Source organism: Nyctibius grandis, chromosome 4 (assembly GCF_013368605.1).
Source record: "Nyctibius grandis isolate bNycGra1 chromosome 4, bNycGra1.pri, whole genome shotgun sequence".
NCBI lineage: Eukaryota > Metazoa > Chordata > Aves > Nyctibiiformes > Nyctibiidae > Nyctibius > Nyctibius grandis.
Window position 1 is genome coordinate 93,973,893 of NC_090661.1, and position 19,233 is coordinate 93,993,125.

At 41.6% G+C, this 19,233-nt stretch overlaps 1 protein-coding gene across 6 annotated transcripts in view; it reads left to right on the forward strand.

Moving 5' to 3' along the window:
- Positions 1-19,233, forward strand: part of RBM20 (RNA binding motif protein 20) — a 107,487-nt gene extending 88,254 nt beyond the window's left edge. For 3 of the 6 annotated variants that reach the window (XM_068398084.1, XM_068398087.1, XM_068398088.1), the window contains exons 7-14: positions 46-177; positions 2,020-2,099; positions 2,925-3,612; positions 5,504-5,602; positions 7,058-7,727; positions 10,178-10,297; positions 11,062-11,183; positions 15,171-19,233. In XM_068398084.1, coding sequence (XP_068254185.1) covers positions 46-177; positions 2,020-2,099; positions 2,925-3,612; positions 5,504-5,602; positions 7,058-7,727; positions 10,178-10,297; positions 11,062-11,183; positions 15,171-15,281 — 2,022 coding nt within the window. In that variant the 3' untranslated portion in view covers positions 15,282-19,233. The remainder of the gene's footprint in view (positions 1-45; positions 178-2,019; positions 2,100-2,924; positions 3,613-5,503; positions 5,603-7,057; positions 7,728-10,177; positions 10,298-11,061; positions 11,184-15,170) is intronic. The other 3 variants (XR_011047949.1, XM_068398085.1, XM_068398086.1) reach the window with 3 other exon arrangements.

A 19,233-nucleotide genomic window follows, 5' to 3' on the forward strand; every position in this document is an offset into this window, starting at 1 on the left:
TTTTAATTATGTAGTAGATTTTAAAGCTCTCCCCATTTGTGCTAGGCCTTTCTGGAAATGGCTTACAGTGAAGCAGCACAAGCCATGGTGCAGTACTACAAAGAAAAACCTGCTATGATAAATGATGACAAGTTACTTATTAGGATGTCTAAAAGATACAAGGAATTGCAGCTGAAGGTAAGATAGTAATTCCTGATCAGATTTCCTGAGTTTCCATGGCACGTCCTGGAGAATACATCTAAAAATCATTGCTGATTACTGATTTCTAATTAATGCTTTAATATTATGGAAAAGAAATTAAGAAAGATAAATTAATGAGTGATGGTTATGATCTTTTATACTTAGCTGCTTGCTCTTGTTCTAAATTTTAACTCTTGGAAGAGATCCCATTTTCTCTGGTCCTCTCATACCGTTATTTCAAAAATCCCTTCTGAGCTTCCTTCCAAGCGGGCTCCCCACATTGCTTGGTCTAACAAATGTCTAAGACACAGCCATGTGTAAGATACAACATGTCAGCAAAAATAAGATGTTCCTATCCTTTTAGTCAGGCATTAAGCCTGAAGCAATGCTTTTCACTGCTTGCATGCTTGAGCCATAGTACAGTCTCTGTACCAAGCAGTGGTGGCAGGGCCAAACATCACACTGATTTCTTTTTCTTTCTTGTAGAGCACCTAAATTAAAAAGCCAGACTTTTTTTATTTTTCACATAGAGTCAAAACAGAGCAATAGTCTTTGGACTTTCTGTAGAGCGTGTGACACTTGTGTGTCCCATAAGATGTGAACACCTGAGTGATGTCCAAAAATCAGTGCTCTTGTGAGCATATTTAGGGAAGCTTATGTACTGCCATGTGTAATCTGAAGAGAGTATTTTTTTTTATGGAGACTTGGACTGGAACTGGCAATGCAGAGCTGAAAAGCTTCATACTGTGTTATCTAACATAGCACAAAGTTATTTTATAAAATAACTCTGTAATGTTCTAAGTTAAGAGGTTAAGGGGCCTTTTATGAGCCTTGAGGAAAAACAAGTAACTCAGATGGTTTGGTTTGACCTTTGGAAAAGTCTCTTTCTCTCCTGTACATGTATAATAGTTTAAAGAGACTTAAGGGAGTTGCCAAGAGTCTGTAAACCAGGGCAGTCTTAGTGTGGTCCAGTGAGGGGTTCAGATGTAAGGTGGCAGAGACTGTGCATCCTAACATAGAGGAAGAACAGTGTGGGAGTTTGCCTAGACTTCAGGAAGATTTTCAGCCTTTCCAGTGGCGGTTTTTCAGGTCATGAAATAATTTTTCTCTGCACGAGCAAAAGCCCTTTCTCTTTGTTAAAAACAGACAGAAGTGCAACATGGAAGGGGGAGTATGCATGAGCTATTTACCACTACAAACTGCTCTGAGTTCCTGCATGATTATGTTGCTCAGCTGTGCATGCTCCAAGTGTTTGATGAATTGTGTGCACTCCAGCCTGGAGCAGTGCATCTTTTGTAAATTATCTTGAATCTCAAGTAATCAGCACTTCCTTTACGCATCTTTCTTGCACTTAGCTTTTCTGAAGCTCTTGTGTCAAAACATAGTCTTTTAGAGCTATACTCCAGAATGAGCTAAACTCTGAGATGAAGAGAAGGCAGTTCATTCCTAGAGGGTCAGAGATAGGCTGCTATACATATTTCATTCAGATATTAGAAAAATTATCGGGTTTGTTTCCTCTTACATCCAATTCCTAGAAAATACTCTGTAGTGAATGTGTATCAGGGAAGGACAAGCTAGTTTTCAAAGCCTGTTTATAGCAGCCAAGTATGAGGAGACAGTGCTACAACGTAATGGAGCAAATTTTCCATTTGTATCATTTTACTGCTTTGATCGTGTTATTGACATACCAGCTGCAGAAAAGACTGTAACCACAACACTGAAACCAAGTATTTCTCAGTAGTAATATAATTAAATGATGCATGGATGCTGTTTCTTGAAGGACAAATCACCTGTATTAGCTCGATGCAGCATGCTAAACAATGTCTTTGTCTTATTTAGAAACCAGGTAAGAACGTGGCTGCTATCATTCAGGACATCCACTCACAGAGGGAGAGGGACCTGCTGCGTGAAGTGGACAGGTAAAGTTTCTCCATAGTTTGGAATTGGGATCTGAATAAGTCTGTAAACCTGCAGGTAGAAAAAGCATTATCTGTGTGCTTCCCTCTTTTATCTCATTTGCTTTCTTAATTTGGATTTCACTTCAAATCACTGTAAAAATATAAGTGGGTAGAATAGTAGGTACAGGGCCCATATAATGAGAAAAGATTGAATCTGTGCATGTTATGAAAATAAATGAACTCTTTCCTACTGATGATGATGACTCAGAAAATATGCTTGGCATGTGAAGAACACACAAGTGAAGCTGTTCCCTTCTCCTCCCCCTTGAGTGACAAGCTTAAAGGCTGGGGGTGCTGCGAGACCTAGCGTGAAGGAGCCAGTTCAGATTAAAATGTATTTGGGTATATTTCTGATCTGCCTGACTTCTGGACCTTCCAGCAAAAATGGAGAGAAATCAGAGTCCTAAAACATCTCTTTTAAACAGATGACCTTTGTCACTTTTGTCTCAGAGATGCCCTAGATTAGTGAGTATTAAGGGTACAGACACTAGGGTCGTTGTAATGGTATTAACATATTATAAGCTTTTAATACTAAAGCCCTAAGAGACACTTTTAAGAATGAATGAATATGTTCTTGGCAGATCTGTGGGGATTTGGTTAAGCTCTGTGGATATGACACTGCCTTTTCTCCTGTTCACTGCGTTTGCAGTTGTGCAGTGCATGTCTGTGAAAGGCCTGGGGTCTCTGGTTCGTAGGCACCAGGGCAGTTCCCATGTGTTTCCAGTGTACAAGAACTTGTTAGACCACAGTGGGTCAGCCAGTTACAGCTGCCTTTTCCCCTTGCAGCAGGTACGGCACGGAGAGGCCCCGCTCCCGCAGTCCCATAAGCCGCTCCCTGTCGCCTCGATCCCACACTCCCAGCTTTACTTCCTGCAGTTCACCCCTCAGTCCGATGGGGACGGGCAGGACCGACTGGGGAAATGGGAGAGAGTCATGGGATCAGTCCCCGTATTCTCGACGGGAAGAGGAAAGAGACAGCAGAGAATGGCGAGAGAATGGGGATGAGAAGAGGGACAGGACTGACATGTGGGTACATGAGAGGAAACATTATTCCCGACAGCTGGACAAGTTTGATTTGGATGAACGGATTGAAGGAGGCAGAGGGCACAGAGAAAAATATTTAAGGAGTGGTTCCCCTGGCTCCCTTCACCCTTTATCTGGCTACAAGAGCAGGGAAGATGACTATTACCGAAAAACCTCTAAGTCAAAATCTGACAAGTTTCAGAGGCAGCTGCAGGATTTGCCTGGGAGATCTAAGAGAAAAGAAGAGGCAAAGTTAAGGGAACGCAGGCATTCTTACAGTGAGGACGCTGCCAGGGAGGAGGCAGCTGAACAGAAGCACAGCAAAGCGTCTGAGGGCTCCAGGCAAAAACAAAGTGAGAAGAATAAGGTGAAGAAAGCTGAAAAAGACCAAGAGGAAGATGTTGCTGCTGAAAGCAGTGATGTGAAGGAAACCAAACCTCCTGAGAATGAGGTAAATAGAGATCTCAAACTCTATGTAAGTAAAAGGTAAATGCCGAAGTAATATATTTTCTGAAATGTTTTAGATCAGTGGGTGTGGTGCTGCTGACATGCAATGTTTTACCATGATAAAATCAGGGAATATAGTCTTAGAAGAGATCTTGGGAGGTCATCTTGTCCACGTCTTTGCCCAGATCATGCAGATCTGTTACACCATTGTGGTGTTGGATACATGGACATTGTCTTTCTGTGTCAAGCACAGAACCTCTGGGTAACCAGTGAGGGGAAGGGGACAGACAGTTCACAGCAAAACCGAGTGACAGTCTGCTGTTTGCATGCAGGTTGTGTGTGCAGGGGCAATTGCCCTACTGCGCTCTCTTCTAAGTCTGTGCAGAATAGCCCATAGCTGCTCTCTCTGCATCCGTCACCTCCTTCCACTGCCTGTGATGTGGATTGAGTTATCTGGGAATTAAGTGGTATTTTACAGGGACACACAATATTTGTAGGACAATACAGGGAACTGGTTGTTATACTGCTAAAATGGGGAATGAACTTTCAACAAGGAACATTTTCTTTTTGGTCATCTCAGCAGAGCAATTGGTTTCTATTAATCATATATCCCTACCCTCAGCTGTGGCAGGGATAATTCACACCCCTCCCTTCCATGTGCCAGCAGGAATCTCTTCCCATGGCAGAACCACTGAATCAGCTCACCTGTAAAATTATGGGATCTCTGGAGAAATACTCCCAGTTGGTAAAGTGGCAGCATTTGTGGGTTTGATTCTCCACTGGGAAAAAGGGGAGAGGGAACAGATCAGGATGCCTCATTCGCTCAGTCCCAGTACAGCCCATGCTCATATCCCCACCCTATGGGGATCTTGTTACTGGCTCTTGGCCACCTTGCCTCCCCCACTCCCCCCTGGTGATACACTGCCGCCATCCACCCCAGGGATGCTGGCACAGGAGGCTGCAGAGCTGCTTTGCTGACCAGGGGTCCATCTCTAGCTTGTGACTTTGTGCTGCCAGGGCCATCTTCAGTTGTTTTTAGTTGACCTTGTGTTCGTTCTTCTCCTGTGGGGGCAAGGCTGGTGGAAATCTCTAGATCTTGTAACTCAGCTAGTCTCTGTAACAGACAGCAGCACTACCTCATGCCATGGATATGTGTCTGTACCACCTTTTGTCATCTTCCTCCTTTGGCTGGTATTTCACTGTGATGGATGGTTCCTTGGGAGGAGATGTCAGAGAGAAATGTCAGACAGCATCCTAAATCACCAGTGTCGCACACTCCTCTGCATGTTTTTGAAGGTATTTTAAAGTTGCTTTGTTAAAGGCACACATCTCCAGGGACTACTGCTAATGATTTATTTTAAAAGGAAGAAATAGGTTTGAATGTCTTCAACTCACACTTTTGCTTCGCCCCTCCTTTACCAAGTGCCAGGTAGTACTGTGGTTTTGTTCTTCCAAAGTATGCACTGTGTAAGCAGTTGCATTCTTGACTTATCCTACATCATTAAACAAAACAATTGAGCTCTTTCGCAGAGTTCTAACACTGCTGCTCTCCTTACCATGTCTGAGCCAACATAACAGATGTGGGTAGAGAACAGAGGAGTGGAGGCTGGAAATTTTAACATTCACATTCTTTCCCACCTGTCTTCTGGCCAATTCTATGATGTAAATTACATCTCTCTAATTTTGTTTAAGTTTCTTTTTCTTAATTCTTATTTGTGCAGCTTTGCTAATGGAGTCCAATTCTTGGGTCTTTTCCCACAGCCCAGTTGACTTGCATAAACTTTAGAAATAAAGAATGTGACCTTGTGGTGACTTTGCTTCCCTAAACCCAGAATAGAAACATAATAGAGCACCACTGTGTGTTGCCATACGTGTATATGTTGTATTTATTTTAGCTTGGAAAAGAGGAGGCAGTTCCAGAGAAGAGCTCACCTTCAGCTGATAAACAAGGAAAAGAATCTGGAGAGATTCTGGAAAACACAAGAAAAGAGAAGGTTGGTGACACGTTGTTGGTGCAGCTTCCATGACAAAATGAGTGAAAACCCAGGTTTGGTAGCACATTCTCCCAACTGAATTATTAAACCCCCACAGAAAGGCTTGTAAAGGGGTTATAGAAGGGGTCTAAATTAACTTGCCTTATCTTGACCTCTACTTTAAGAGATAGCTTTTCCTGAAGTCTCCAGAACTCTTTTTTTTAGTTGCTTTTTGCCCATGTACGTTGCTTCACATGCGTAGCCCTTGGCACTGGCAACTGTAAGTAACGTATGCCCAAGTGAACTGTGTAACTTTGTGAACCATGCCCAAAAATAGGAGATGTGGTCAGTTGGTGGAGAAGGAGGGGACTAACGTTGAAAACTTTTCAGGACATTGGCCTTAGATGGACTATGGATAGTAGCCTCTTCTGATTGTTTCTGGTTTTAATTAAATAATGTCTTTCCAGCACCCCAACTGCAGCATCACAGTCAGGGACAGCAATGTCCTTGGAATTCCTCCAGCTTCATATCTGTAGGGTCATGGGTTGATGGTCAGATATGGAAGCTATTGATATCTGTTGCTGTAGAAAACTGATCTCCTGGCAAGAACAGTGTCAACTCCCAGAGTTTTCATGCTGTTTTAGGATTCTAGGAGGGGAAGTGTGGGAATGACCAAACAGGAGGAGAATACAGACTATTAATAGATTATGTGTACACGATGAATCTGGGAGTTGAAATCTAAGCTGCAAGTGTGTCTTAAAAGTGACATAGACCTTATAATTCTAATACTTCTGAAGTCCAATATTAGTGTCTGAGTCCTGTTAGTCTACATCTACAACTGCATGTATGAGGTATTTCAGGTTACATACCCTGGAGTATAACTGTAAAACTGATTTTTCTTAAGGTCTAGGCCAATCTCTACCAACACAGTCCCTGGCAGAGGGCTCTTGCTGGTGGAAGGAAATGGCTACAGAAGGTAGCCACATTTTATCAGTCACCATAGGAATGTAAAGGACCTAGTCCAGCGAAGACCTGGGTTCAGGCTAGACCCTGGCTAGACCAGGGTTCAGTATATTCTCATTGTGCTGCCTATTTCTCGCCACCCTGGGATGGAGGTAGAAGAAGGGAAGAGGTTCATTTCCTTGGGGTTCACATAGTTGAGTCAGTTGCATAATAAAATATAACAGGTTGTGGAAAAGTAAGGAGCAGGAGACTGGAGAGACTGTAATCCCTAAGGCAGCTACAGGATCTCCACGAAGTGAAGTTTATGTGATAATTAAAAAGAGATTGCTTGTCCTTGTGCACAAGGTTTAAAATCACAACACCAAGGCATATCATTCTTTGAAACTAAAATACAAGAGGGGTTAAGCATGGCCAGATCAAAGTTCTCCCTGGTTACCGATGTTCAAAGCCCACTTTTTAACAGTGGTGATCTATAATCACTGATCTCTCAAATGTTTTACATCTTTGTGACAGGACCGAGATTGGGAGAGTGGAAGTGAGATAGAAGGTGAGACCTGGTATCCTGCTAACATGGAGGAATTAGTGACAGTAGATGAAGTGGGAGAAGATGATTTAATTATGGAGCCAGATATAACTGAGCTTGAAGAAATTGTACCAGTTGATCAAAAAAATAAAACTGCTTCAGAAATGTGTCCCTGTATGTCAACCATGTTAGAACTGAAAAACGATCACAGCCACTTAACCAGGAGTGAAGACAAATTTGCCCATAAAGCTTTAGAAACAAACTCCAGATCAGCAAAGGGCAGTGTAGCTTCTAGCGGCTGTCAGGATGATGAGGAGGATGATGATAATGATGATGCTGTAACTGAAGCATCAAGCCTAAATCTGGACACTGAGCAGAAGCCAGAGGAATTGCAAGAAGACCAATCTGCTAAGGAGTCTGATCCCCAGGAGAAGGAAGGAAAAATTGATAAGAGCTCTGACACTCGCTTAGAGCCTGAAGATCACCATATACCTTCTGTTCCTCTGAAAGAAGAGACTCTCCAGCTCCCTGATACATTTATAGATGATTACAAGCAGATGGGATCACAAGGAGCTGAGAGCAGAGAAGTTATGGAAATGCTTGTTAAAAACGCTAGTGAAGAAACAAGACACGGAAGCCAAGAGTGTCTAGAGGCCAAGGGTAACTACTGTTTTTTTCTTTTCAGACCACAGAGAGTATTGCATGTTTTCTCTGACAGTAGACTGAAATTTATTGCTAACAAGAATAAATGTTGCTAATAGTATCAAGACTTGTCCTTGGAGCAGCTCGGTAAAAGAACCCCAGTGCCTTTTGCCAAGCTAAACCATTAGAGGCTCTTAGCTGAATAGTGTAAAGGAAATATGATAAGCAGCTTGCAAGCTTTCTGAAAGGCATAAGCTGCTATAATTGTCATGTCAAGGTTCACATGAGTTTAGCTGAACTCTTTTAGTGCCCTGCTAAATTTATTTTGAATTGTCAATGAAATGAGTGACAGTCTCTGAAGGTCAACAGAAAAGTATCTGTAATGTCTGGCTGGCTCCTGGACAAGGTGGGTATTCTTACACACTGTACTGAAGCGTTAGTAACATGGAAATCATCCGTACATTGTCACTTCTAGGTCCCTGTTCACGCAAATACGTGCCTTTTGTCAGAACTTGCCTTATCATCTCCTATTATTTACTGCATGCTGCCTTTAATATAAGCGATAGGACATGCTGTGAGATAATGCTGATAAATGTAATCACAGCTGCCTATTGATATTTTAGCTGTCAGGAAAAAAAGAGATCTTGAGTGTCTGGAAGTGAGTTCAGTTCCTCGACACACTTTCAAATGAAACTTGAGCAAATGGGCTCTGTATAATGAGTGGAAGTGCAAAAACAACACAGAGCATGTTGGCCAGGAATGCTATTTTGTTGTTACTACCAGAGTCTGTATGACGGAGAAGGGTTTGTGAACAGAAGTTGCTGGAAGATTTTTGAGGGTGCAGTTTTCCACCAGAAAATGCTGAAACGTTTAATGTGAATGTCTGATTTTGAACTAACTTCTTCCTTCAGGACAGATTTGAAACTTGCTCAGTTTTCAATACTTACCTGTTTTGCCTGAAAACACCTTGCCAGGCTTTGCATGTTTGGAGATAACACTGCCATGTGAACTCCCTGGGACTGGGAATGGCATGGCTGGCTCCCGGAGACGTCCACTTCATGGGCAGCCAGCTGACGAAAGAGCTGGGTATCCCAAGAGCATAGTTTGGTGTTTTCAGCATCTCATCTTCCAACTTGCCAGCAGGGAGCCTGGAAGCTCCAGGGGAGCTTGTGCTTCCCAGATTTCTGCTATGGACTTGGTATCTGGGATCTACAGTGCAAGGCTCTAGGCTCTCTGCAAATGCAGTTGCCAGCTCAGAAGCCCAGAAATCAACTTAAGTGAGACTTAGGTTGGCACAAAGGCCCTGGGTGTCTTAAGAAGAGCTAACTGAAGCTTGCGGGTTTTCCAGGATCTCTGCTGCAGATTTGGAAACCTGGGATGGGCTTGAAGTTAACTGAAAAGCCAACCAGTCAGGATTTTATATTATTTTCTTTTAAATCATGTAATAGATGTATTTAAAACAATGAAGAAGAATTCATTCTCATAGTCAGAAATTGCAGATCTTTGAACCACAGACTTGAAAGGCAGGAAGGATTTGGTTTGGGCAAAAATATATTTGTTTTATGAGAAAATATATCCCTTATCTAGGTGAAATTTGCAATGCAATAGAAATTTCGTCAGGGTAAGAGAACTAGTTCTGTGATGTAAGAACTGGAGAACAGGAATCAGACCAGTTTATCTGTAATTCTGTTGCTCTGTGCTAACAAATTTATCTTTTTTTTCAATAAAAGCAATTCACATGTTGGGAAGGGAGAGCATCTGTTCTTTTGGCTGGCTTTATCTGCCTCAGAAAATCAATGCACTGTTTTCCATACCTTGAATCTCCTGCCTGTGTCCATTAATGTCGGTCAACAGGGACCAACCATCCCATTCCTGCTGGCCAGGAACCAAAATCTTGAAGTGGCCAAGAGCCATAAAGCAGGAACTATCCCTTGGAGACCTGACGATGGGAGAAGAGTGGCTCCAGGGAGAAGATGACAATGGTGCTGCAGAGGGGTCCTACCAGAGGAAGGTTTGCTCTGCCCATGCAGCTCCTCAGGCAGCTTGGGGATTTGCTCCCAGGAGGTTCTGCTGGCCCCCCCTTTCTCAGCAGCCCCTCTGTTAGCCCAGCTCCATCACTGGTCATGCAATACCAGATGTGGTTACGGAGCTGCAGTCGGACCATGCTTGTGCCAGAGGCATGTATAATGTTATAGAACTATTTAGAGATTAAAATGTGAAAAGACAAAACATAATGAAAGTGAAACTAGAAATAGAAAAATGGTCTACTGGGAGAAATAGGGGTGACTGTACAGTGTAGTATAGCTGTTGGAGTTGCATGAAGTAGGCCTCTGATTTGAATGGAAAAGCATTTTTTCCAGGTTTTACTTCATTTATAGATCCACACAGAGAGTGTTGCCAAGAAGTTTACAAATGTCTCTTTAAACTAATAAACTGTTTTCATTCAATACATTTATTCATTTGTTAAGCAAATTCTAGGTACCTGGAAATGAGATCTCTGGAATACCCGGAGGTAGAATCTAAAAGAAGGCACTCTCCACTGCGCTGGGAACAAGAGGACGTCTTCACCGAACTCAGCATTCCCTTGGGTACGTCCTGACGCCCAGGCCGCCCTCGCCCTGCGGTGCCGCCCACTGCAATACCTAGAGCTTACAACAAGATGTCACTTTAAGGCTACTTGCTATATTTATTTTTCAGAACAGATGTGAGGAGAGGGAAGGAACAGTGTATAGGACAGAGGGGTGGCTGTTGAAAGAAATGGGCTTTTGATTATAGATCGTTGCTAATTTAACTCCAGATGAATGGCAAAAGATAGCTGTTAATGTCGCTGATGAGATTAAATAAATTCTCTTGGACTATATATTAAACATATATGAAAAATACTTAATACCTTAAAAGTCTTTGTCATAAAAGTATTGATTATACTTTCAGTATTAGCAGAAGTATTGGTTTTACTGTGTAAACACTGATCATAAGTAAAACACCCGGAAGAAGTACATCCTAAAGAGCAATCTGTGTAACTTCAGCATGTATTTACTGCTAGTAAGTACTACTGCTATTCTAGCCCTTGAGGTTACACAGTGAAGTTTCCAGTCAATATTATGCGCGAGATGGTACATTTTTAATTGTGTATAATATCTAAGAGAGAAGTGGAAGGTGTATTTGCAATGTATAGGATTTTAAACTGCAGCTCAGTGTTGCAAAATTAGGGAAATCAGAGAAGCAAATCCAGGATTCAGTCTTCATATCTATGTCATTTAACTAAAGAGCACCTTTTTTCTTTGAAAACAAGTTTATTGTGGAGGGGAAGGTTTCAACTGACATTTGAATGTAATTCAGAATTTCTCGATAGGTGTGGAATTCGTGGTGCCTAGAACTGGGTTTTACTGCAAGCTCTGTGGACTCTTCTACACAAATGAAGAGACAGCAAAGACCAGTCACTGCAGGAGTACTGTTCACTACAGAAATCTTCAGGTAAAAACACACTTGAAGCTAGCTGACAACTAGCTTATGGGGTGGATTGTGCATAAGATAAATGATGCTACAAAAAAATAAGTTTCTATGCTGTGGACAGAATTCAGACAAAGTGAAATTTAGATAAGCAAAACATTTCAGTAGTTCCAAATGTTAGTACACTAATTTCTCACTCCCAGATCCTTGAAATCAACTTCTGGATCATAAATAAAATGGGGCCTGGTGATAATTTTATTTTCTCATCTATATTTGGTCCTTGTCACTAGCACAGCATGCAACTCAGATCTTTAATTCTCTGTTCTTAATGGTCCCAGACATTCGTAGCACTGTGAGTGAGCCCAGCAGCAGCCTTTTTTATTTCTTAATTTCAGGAGCATCAAACATGCCACTTGTTTAATAATGTTGCCAGACTTATTTTTGCACTAGCGTGAATTTCTGCAGCATGTTTCAGCACGCAGTACTTTGTGACGCACAGGCTCTCTGAGGCATTTCCTGTGACCGGCTGAAATCACCTCCCTGTGCTACAGAACAGCACGGCAGCTCAGCCGCGCAGAACACCACTATTGAATAATTTCTATAAGGATATGCAGTAGCATGGAATTACCTGTATGGTTTCCACAAGTATTATAGCATAAGCATATCGACACTTGATAACAGCACACAGAGACCACGGGTGCTTGCAGTTCAATCAAAAGACCCTACCTTTGTTACTTTTCAGATGCACAGTTGATAGTAACAGTCATGACAGCATGAGCATTAACTGCCCTATGCTGAGGACTCCTCAGAGGATGTGGCCTTGTCTCTCATCCCCATGAGTCCCTGCCTGTGTGCAGGGTGCGTACGCTGCAGAAGACACTTTTGTTAGCAATTGTTGGCATTCGCCTACTCTTAGCAACAGGCATGAAAGAGCAACGCTTCTCCTTTCTTTGTTCCTTTCCTCTGCCCATAGTAAATGCTGGAGCTCTGCTTCTCTTCAAGTAATAGCTGTCTTTTCCTAGCTGGCTAGTAGGCATTGGCTTTTCTAGTGACACTCAGAGTCAAATGATTTCTCTGGGATAATTTCCTTCCTGACTTTCCTGAAGTTACACAGCCGTAATCATACAAGGGCCTCTGGCATTCAAAGATTCTGCATGCAGAGCTGCAAGGCTTGCTAATAATGGATCCTCCAAGTGTAAGCTTGAAAAACAGGTGCCCAGTTTGCATGCCTTTTTTTGCTCCAGACAAAAAAAAATCCAGAGGGATTCCCCAAAGGTGGCACCACTCAGTGCAAGCTGTGTATCCCATGCGAGTTTGTCCCGAAGAAACTCATGCTAAAGCAGAGATTGCAACTCCAGCCCCTGCCCCTGGCAACTGGTCAGGGAAGAAGAGGGATTTTTTCATTTTCTAAGTTATTTTGTTAAAGTCATAGAAACAAAGGCCCAACTAAAACTGAGTCAGTGAAAAAAAAACCTCTTTTTCTCCCCATTAAGACATTTCCCATGAGCACTGTGGTGGATACCTAAAACTGACTTGATATAAAAGAACAAAGACCACAAAAGCTGTTAAAATTAAATCTGTCAAATATGGTAATGAAAACAGACTGTTCTGTCAAGCCGTACCTCTTATCTTACTAAATGGAAGAAGTAAATGTCTCATCCAACTTTTTCCCACTCAAGTGGAAACTCAGCAAATTTTAAATAATTGTTCTGTATTACTAGAACCCTTTTAGTCGCAATAATGCTTATTTATGCACTCTGCAAGAAATGTCAGTCTTCTCCTATGACAATGCAATTTAATAAGCTTATCCACAAGCATAAGAACTATGGACTCTGACGTTTACTGTATGCGAAGCTATGGGACTGCTGCTGCAGACTGTCTTTCTTTTGTCTTGCCTATGTGACAAATACCATTGTCCAATGACAACAACATTGTCCCAAATGCTCTCATGGCTATGAGTCTTTCATAGCTGATTTGCTACTTGTCATCTTTCCTGTGATCTCCTTGGAGCCACATCTAAAATATATGTTCAGTGTTTGGATTTGAATGCAAAACTGAACAGTTTGTTTACCAGTTTTCTTCCAAAAGCCTTGCTTAGATGACAACAATTTTGTTGTGAAGTAAAATAGTCAACTTCATCTGAGTATGGTGCCCCCTGAAGAACAGAAATCATTGAAAAAAAATTCAACTGTTTTTTTGTCAGCCTTGCAGATTTTTTGTAATTTTCCATTCTCTTCAGCTTAATAAATGATTTTCCCAGGTGGTATTTATATTTACAGCTCCACTGCATTTTCCATGTCCAAAAAAATCCATCATTTGGCCATTCCTCCTACCACTACCACAAAAAGCTGTCAGATTCATCTGGTGTAAGCTACCTTGGCAACTCAGTGCAGCATTATGTCCTGTTTTCTACTGGCTTTATGCAGTATTCATCAAAACTCGTATTTAAATGAAAAATTTTTTTTGCCTTGACTGTAATTTTGCTATAAATTAATACGAATGTCTGGTCTGTGAACTTCAAAACTGGTGTTTGTAGTACTCGTGATAGCTGACAACATCAGTTAAAGGTGGCAGATAAACCTCAGTCTTATTTTGGTGGGTAATCATTAAAAACCAAAAATGCACGGGTTATCAGATCCAATGACAAATGTTAGTGATTTATTACAGTTCATGGTGGACAGATCACTTCTCCCAGCCTTTATGGGCCCTCTATCTGTGTATACCACTGTAACATTTACTCTGGCTTTCTGCCACATGGAATTTTGTACCCAGGGATCAAGACTGAGAGCTGCGTAATTTCCACAGCCAGATCTCTATATTCAGAGTAACAAGGGTGCAGTTGTCATTTTGTCACAGGTGTGCCCATTCATTACCATTGCTGAGTCCCTTTCAGATGTACCTCTTACATCCAAAACTTGTATTTACATGAGACAACCTGGCAGTCCTAACACAGCCCTTAGATTTTTTTACTTCCATTTCTCATTTCACCTCTTCCCCATGGATGCCAAAGAGTAAACTGTACTCTGGGGGAATCCTGCAAGTAGATAAAATTTTACAGTGATGTGAGATGGTCTTTTCAAAACAAATCAGAATGAATAATCAGCTAGAAAAGAGAGTTTTATGATCCTAATAATGTGCAGGTCAGTTCTTCTTCCATGTGGTATAAGTCATTAATAAGAACATCTCTACATTATTAGGTGGGAATTTCCCATGTGTCTCTCTACACTAGCTGCTGCTGAAGAAGTTTCTTTCCATCCATTTCTAGGTCTGTTGACCTTGAATAAATACTTTGAATAAATGCTTTTCAGACCCACACCAGTTCATCATCCATTTTGTGTGCAGCTCTGCCAACCAAAAGCACTGCCAAAAGGCTGAAAGCCTCACTGGCCATGTCTATTTTTAAATCACACTGAGTACTTAAACCACTGAAAGGCTTTATCTTGGAGAAACACAGAAAATGTAAATACTCTAGCCAGACTGCTAATTTGTGTTAATTATTACTGAGTTTGATTATTCCCTTAAAACAAATGTTCTTGTGCAAAAGGTGTATCTCGGAACTAGACAGGCTGAAAATGTAATATATATGCTTTAAATTGTGACTCAGAAACTGCATCTATTTTCTGACACACCAGTTGTATACTAGCGTAATTCAGTTCACTCCATGGAGTTAGTTCCTGCCCTATAGCATATGGGAGCAGAGACTTTGCAAGGAGAAAAGGTGAGGTCTAGTTACACAGGCTGATGGGGAGTCATGGTCCTCTGGGTTCTGCCACCAGCACCCCTTGTAGCACAGAGTAAATCACTGAACTTCTGAGGCTCTCCACGTGTTAAGGTAGTTTGCCTGACACAGCTATATTTCCTGGCTTGAATTTTCACCAAAATGGGGCTTCTATGTGTTTTCTTCCCTTTTGAGATGCTGGGAGAGCGTGAGAGCTCTGAAAAGGCATAAAGCATCCCATGTTGAGTATTTTCAGGTTTGGTAATTATGTTTTGTTTTTGATGTGATTGCAGAAGTATTTATCCCAGCTTGCAGAAGAGAGCCTGAAGATGAAGGACGAAGGCAGCCATCTGCTTCAGGATGACACTGGCATTGTTCCTCACTTTGCGAAGAAAAAACTCTGATGCAGATGAACTGGAAGAACTATGATGAGTGAATGCTGATACTTTATTTTTTTTATTTCTATGATATAACTGTCAATTTGCACTGTACAGAGGAGGGGAAATAAAGAGCATGTTCCATGCATCTATGCCCAGAGTGCCATTAAAAAACAAAATGCCTGCAACTGTTTCCCACGGTGAAGCAATGCTGGCATATCTGTAAGAAGTGGAGCAATTCTTTCTCACACTCTGTGTGCTGGGAGTGGCTTCCTAGATTAAATCAGAATTCTCAGGGATTCTTAAAGTTTTAATTCTGATGTGATGCATCAGGTCAGGCGGAGTATTTAGAAGCACTCAGCATCCTCCAGTGGATGCTGGAAGGAAAGGAGATGTGACTATAAATAGGCTTTAATGTTGCTTAAAATATCTTCAGGCATTTCACTCATTGCCCCAGTGAGAAGTAGGATTTGTATAGGACATCTAAAGTCATTGTGCTAAAACTAGTCAGTAGATGGCATAATATAAACCCCATCAGCATCCACCTCCATGTGTCTTAGAGCTTGGTGAAATGATAAAATGTTTGTGTTGTTAAGCACTGTCTGTACACTGACCGTGTTGTACGGATGCAGAGGGAGCCACAGTCTGTCCCAGAGACCTTGTAGCCTGAACCCAGCACGGCGAGAGCAATTCGAATACACGTGCTGACAGCTAACCTGCTCTGATTTTCAGCATTTTCCGTGGTGTGATCAGGATGTTCTCCAGGTACCGTTGTGTTTGAAACTCTTTTTTTTTTAATAATTCTAAAGGGTGCCGACTTTGAGTCTTACAGACTTGAAACTCTCACGAGAGGCTTTTTAAAGTGCCACATGTTTGGACCATGTCTCTTTTAGACATTTTATTCAAGATCCTTGCTTTTGGGGTCTTTGTTTTCTTTCAAGCTTGCTTTTCCTCAGCTTGGCAACGTTGAATTTTCCTGGTTTTCATGGAAAGATGCCAGACTTTTAATATTGGTTTTGTATTTTATTTCCCTGAGTTTTTTAAGGCGAATACAACAACTGATGGCTCACAGAGTGCTGCACTGAGAACACAGGATGCACCAGCAGCTCTGGCATTATTATGAGCTATTGTTTCTGCACAGTTGTTGCTTAGTATTTTGCAAAGTCCCTTTGAAATGCACTGCACAAGTTTCTGGTTCATTTCAATAGGGCTTTGTGTAGCAAAGTGAATACGTATGCAAACCATTGCCAGAATTGATCCCAGAGTTATGCTTTTATAAAATGCCCCATGCAATCTAGACAGATGGGGATTTGCAGGCGTATTTCTGTTCTTTGCCTGACTAATATTCATCACAGTATGTTCTGTAAAAATTGCTGGTGCTGGATGTCCTGTTTAGATGTTGTGCAAAGGAAATAGTTTCCCAGAAGGTTCTAGCCATCCCTAAGAATGACATGGATGTCACAAAATATTGCAGAGTGGCTAAATTGCCCAAACTGCTTCCACCAAAGTATTTGTTCCATTATGTCTTGTGCCAGCAGCCGTTCTCGTTCTCTGAAGTACCCTGTAGCCAGGCCGCGTGTCTCGAAGGTGCCTGGTAGTGTTGCCTGAAGCCCTGCTCCATTTCATGGCCTGTGCTTTCCACTCGTTTTTACCAGAGATGGGTTCATATTTGGAATTCCTGCTTCTCGCAAGTGGAGGGATTCTTTGCATCCCACGTTCAGACATGGCCTATCCAGAAGACAAGGGGAAATGAAAAACATTACAGCTAAATCCTCCTTTGTCCAGACTTAAGTGTGTTAAGACTTGTGTCCATCTGTCATTTAAAACAGGTTTTTTTGTTGTTTGTTTTCTCAATGAAAAAAAAAATAATATTGCAAACCAGGTATTTTTCCTTCAAGGGCTGGGTTTTTCTTTGACTTTTTTTTTCACGTTGAAGTGAAATTTGAGCACAGGGCTGTTAGGGCAACAGCTTGTATTGCAAGCTATAAGATTACGAAAATGGCAGTAAAGATTGTGCAATTGTCTTCTAAGGCACAGCTCTCAAGCTGGTCATGTATCATCTGAATATGAAGTTCCCTTCATGCCCTTCAGCACAATCTGAGCACAAGCGAAGGAAATCACTGCAAATGCAAGCATCACATCTTTGAAGCTAACCCTGCTATCAAACTGGGGCTCTCACTGGCCTAATGGGAGCTTGTTAGACCATGTGGTTAAGCTTAATTGGATGTGAGACATAGCTGACTGAATATCAAAGTCATATGCCTCCAGGAACTTTATCCCCAGGTAACCTCAAATGAGAAAAGTATCACTGTTATTATTCTTTATTTGTATGGCAGTAGAAGCTACGGGTCCACTGCCTTTATTACAGGCATGGCACAAATCCACAACAAAGACTTTCCCAGGCCAAAGAGCTTTAAATCAGACTTTCTGAAAACAGGCAACAGGTGGATACAGGCAGGCAGGGAAAGCAGTAGGTAACCGTGAGGTTTTGACTGGCAGCAGAAGAATAATTAAAATGAGTGTTTACCCAGGGGCTTATTTTTGGATTTATGGGAGATGATTCGAACTGCTTTCCTCCTCCTCTGATTCTGAACCAGGTTCACTCCCATCATTCACAGCTTGCATATTTAACCTCCTTTTGTTTTCTGGCCAGTTGCATTAGACACGCAAAATTCCTTTTTGAGAGAGTGGGCCTTGGCATCCTTCGGTCCCCAATCGCTTACGTTTCAGTCTCTATCCAGGGCTCCAAAAGCTGGAATCTTGACCAAGGCTCACCAGGAACTGTCCTGGCTCCAGATACCTTGTTTGGGTCATGGGTACAGGCCCTTGCTTGCCACTGAGGAAGGAGGTGGCTCCAGATGGTATCTCTGCTCCATGTAGTTTCCTATTCTGGAGGTAGATGACTCAGGTGAGTGATGCTGGTGCAGTGCCCAGCCCCGCAGACGTGATCAGACCCAGACATTGGTAGGGGTGGTTTGGACACCCCGTCCCTTTGGGCTCTGTCCTGACACAACAGCAATCTGCAAAATCCTGGGTACGGCCAAACGGGCACTTCCCCTTCTGAGAAGGTCCTTTCTCCCCCTAAAACTCAACATTTGAAAGCATTTAAAAGCAATGCCAAGTCTCAACTAGCTCCTAACAATCCCTATGATCAGTTTTCAGACATGCACTTTGAGAACTCAGAGAGAATCTCCTTCCCTCTCCAACAGGCCATCATGCAATGCTGACAGGCACTCAACTCCTCAACTTCTCTCTTCTACCTATTCTGCTGAGGAAGAAGGCTGCTGTAGGCAGCTGCTTTCCTTTCTCAGCTTGTGTAAAAATGTGTTGTTTCTTTTGGTTTATTATATTTAAAATCTTGACTTTTTTTCAGTTGGCATAATTCATCATCACTATAATCCACGCTGTTTATTAATACATATATATATATATAGCACAAAGCAGGCTCAGGTCTAGCCAAACAAATATTGATATTTAAAAAGGAGCTTCCTTAATATATTCAAACCATTTCAACACATCTCAACCAAAGACTGCACTTTTTGAATAGGGACTATGTTTTTCATCTTTGTGAAATCTGTATTGATCTCAAATAGTCTTTAATGTCAATCTGCAACTTACTTTCTTTGAAGTAAAACATACAAGAATTAAACGTTTGCCCCATAAGATTAGACAAAGTTTCATACTGGCTTTAACACTAAATTAGTGTTAGGCTGGTTATATTCAGGGTTTTTCTATTCTCTAAGGATTAAGGCTGTGATTTGTTGAATTATACTTGAACTGGACCAGATGTACTATTTATTGAGCTTATATAATCTTGTTAATTTAAGTTTTGGCTTGTAAACAGTTGGAATTTGTTAGTACTTGTTTAATTATGTAGGAACTGTCACCAATATTAACTGATCTGTGTAACTGATTGCAAAGTGTTTTAATTTGTGTTTCTTAAAAAGAAAGATTTTAATAAAGAGAATTATAAAGCATA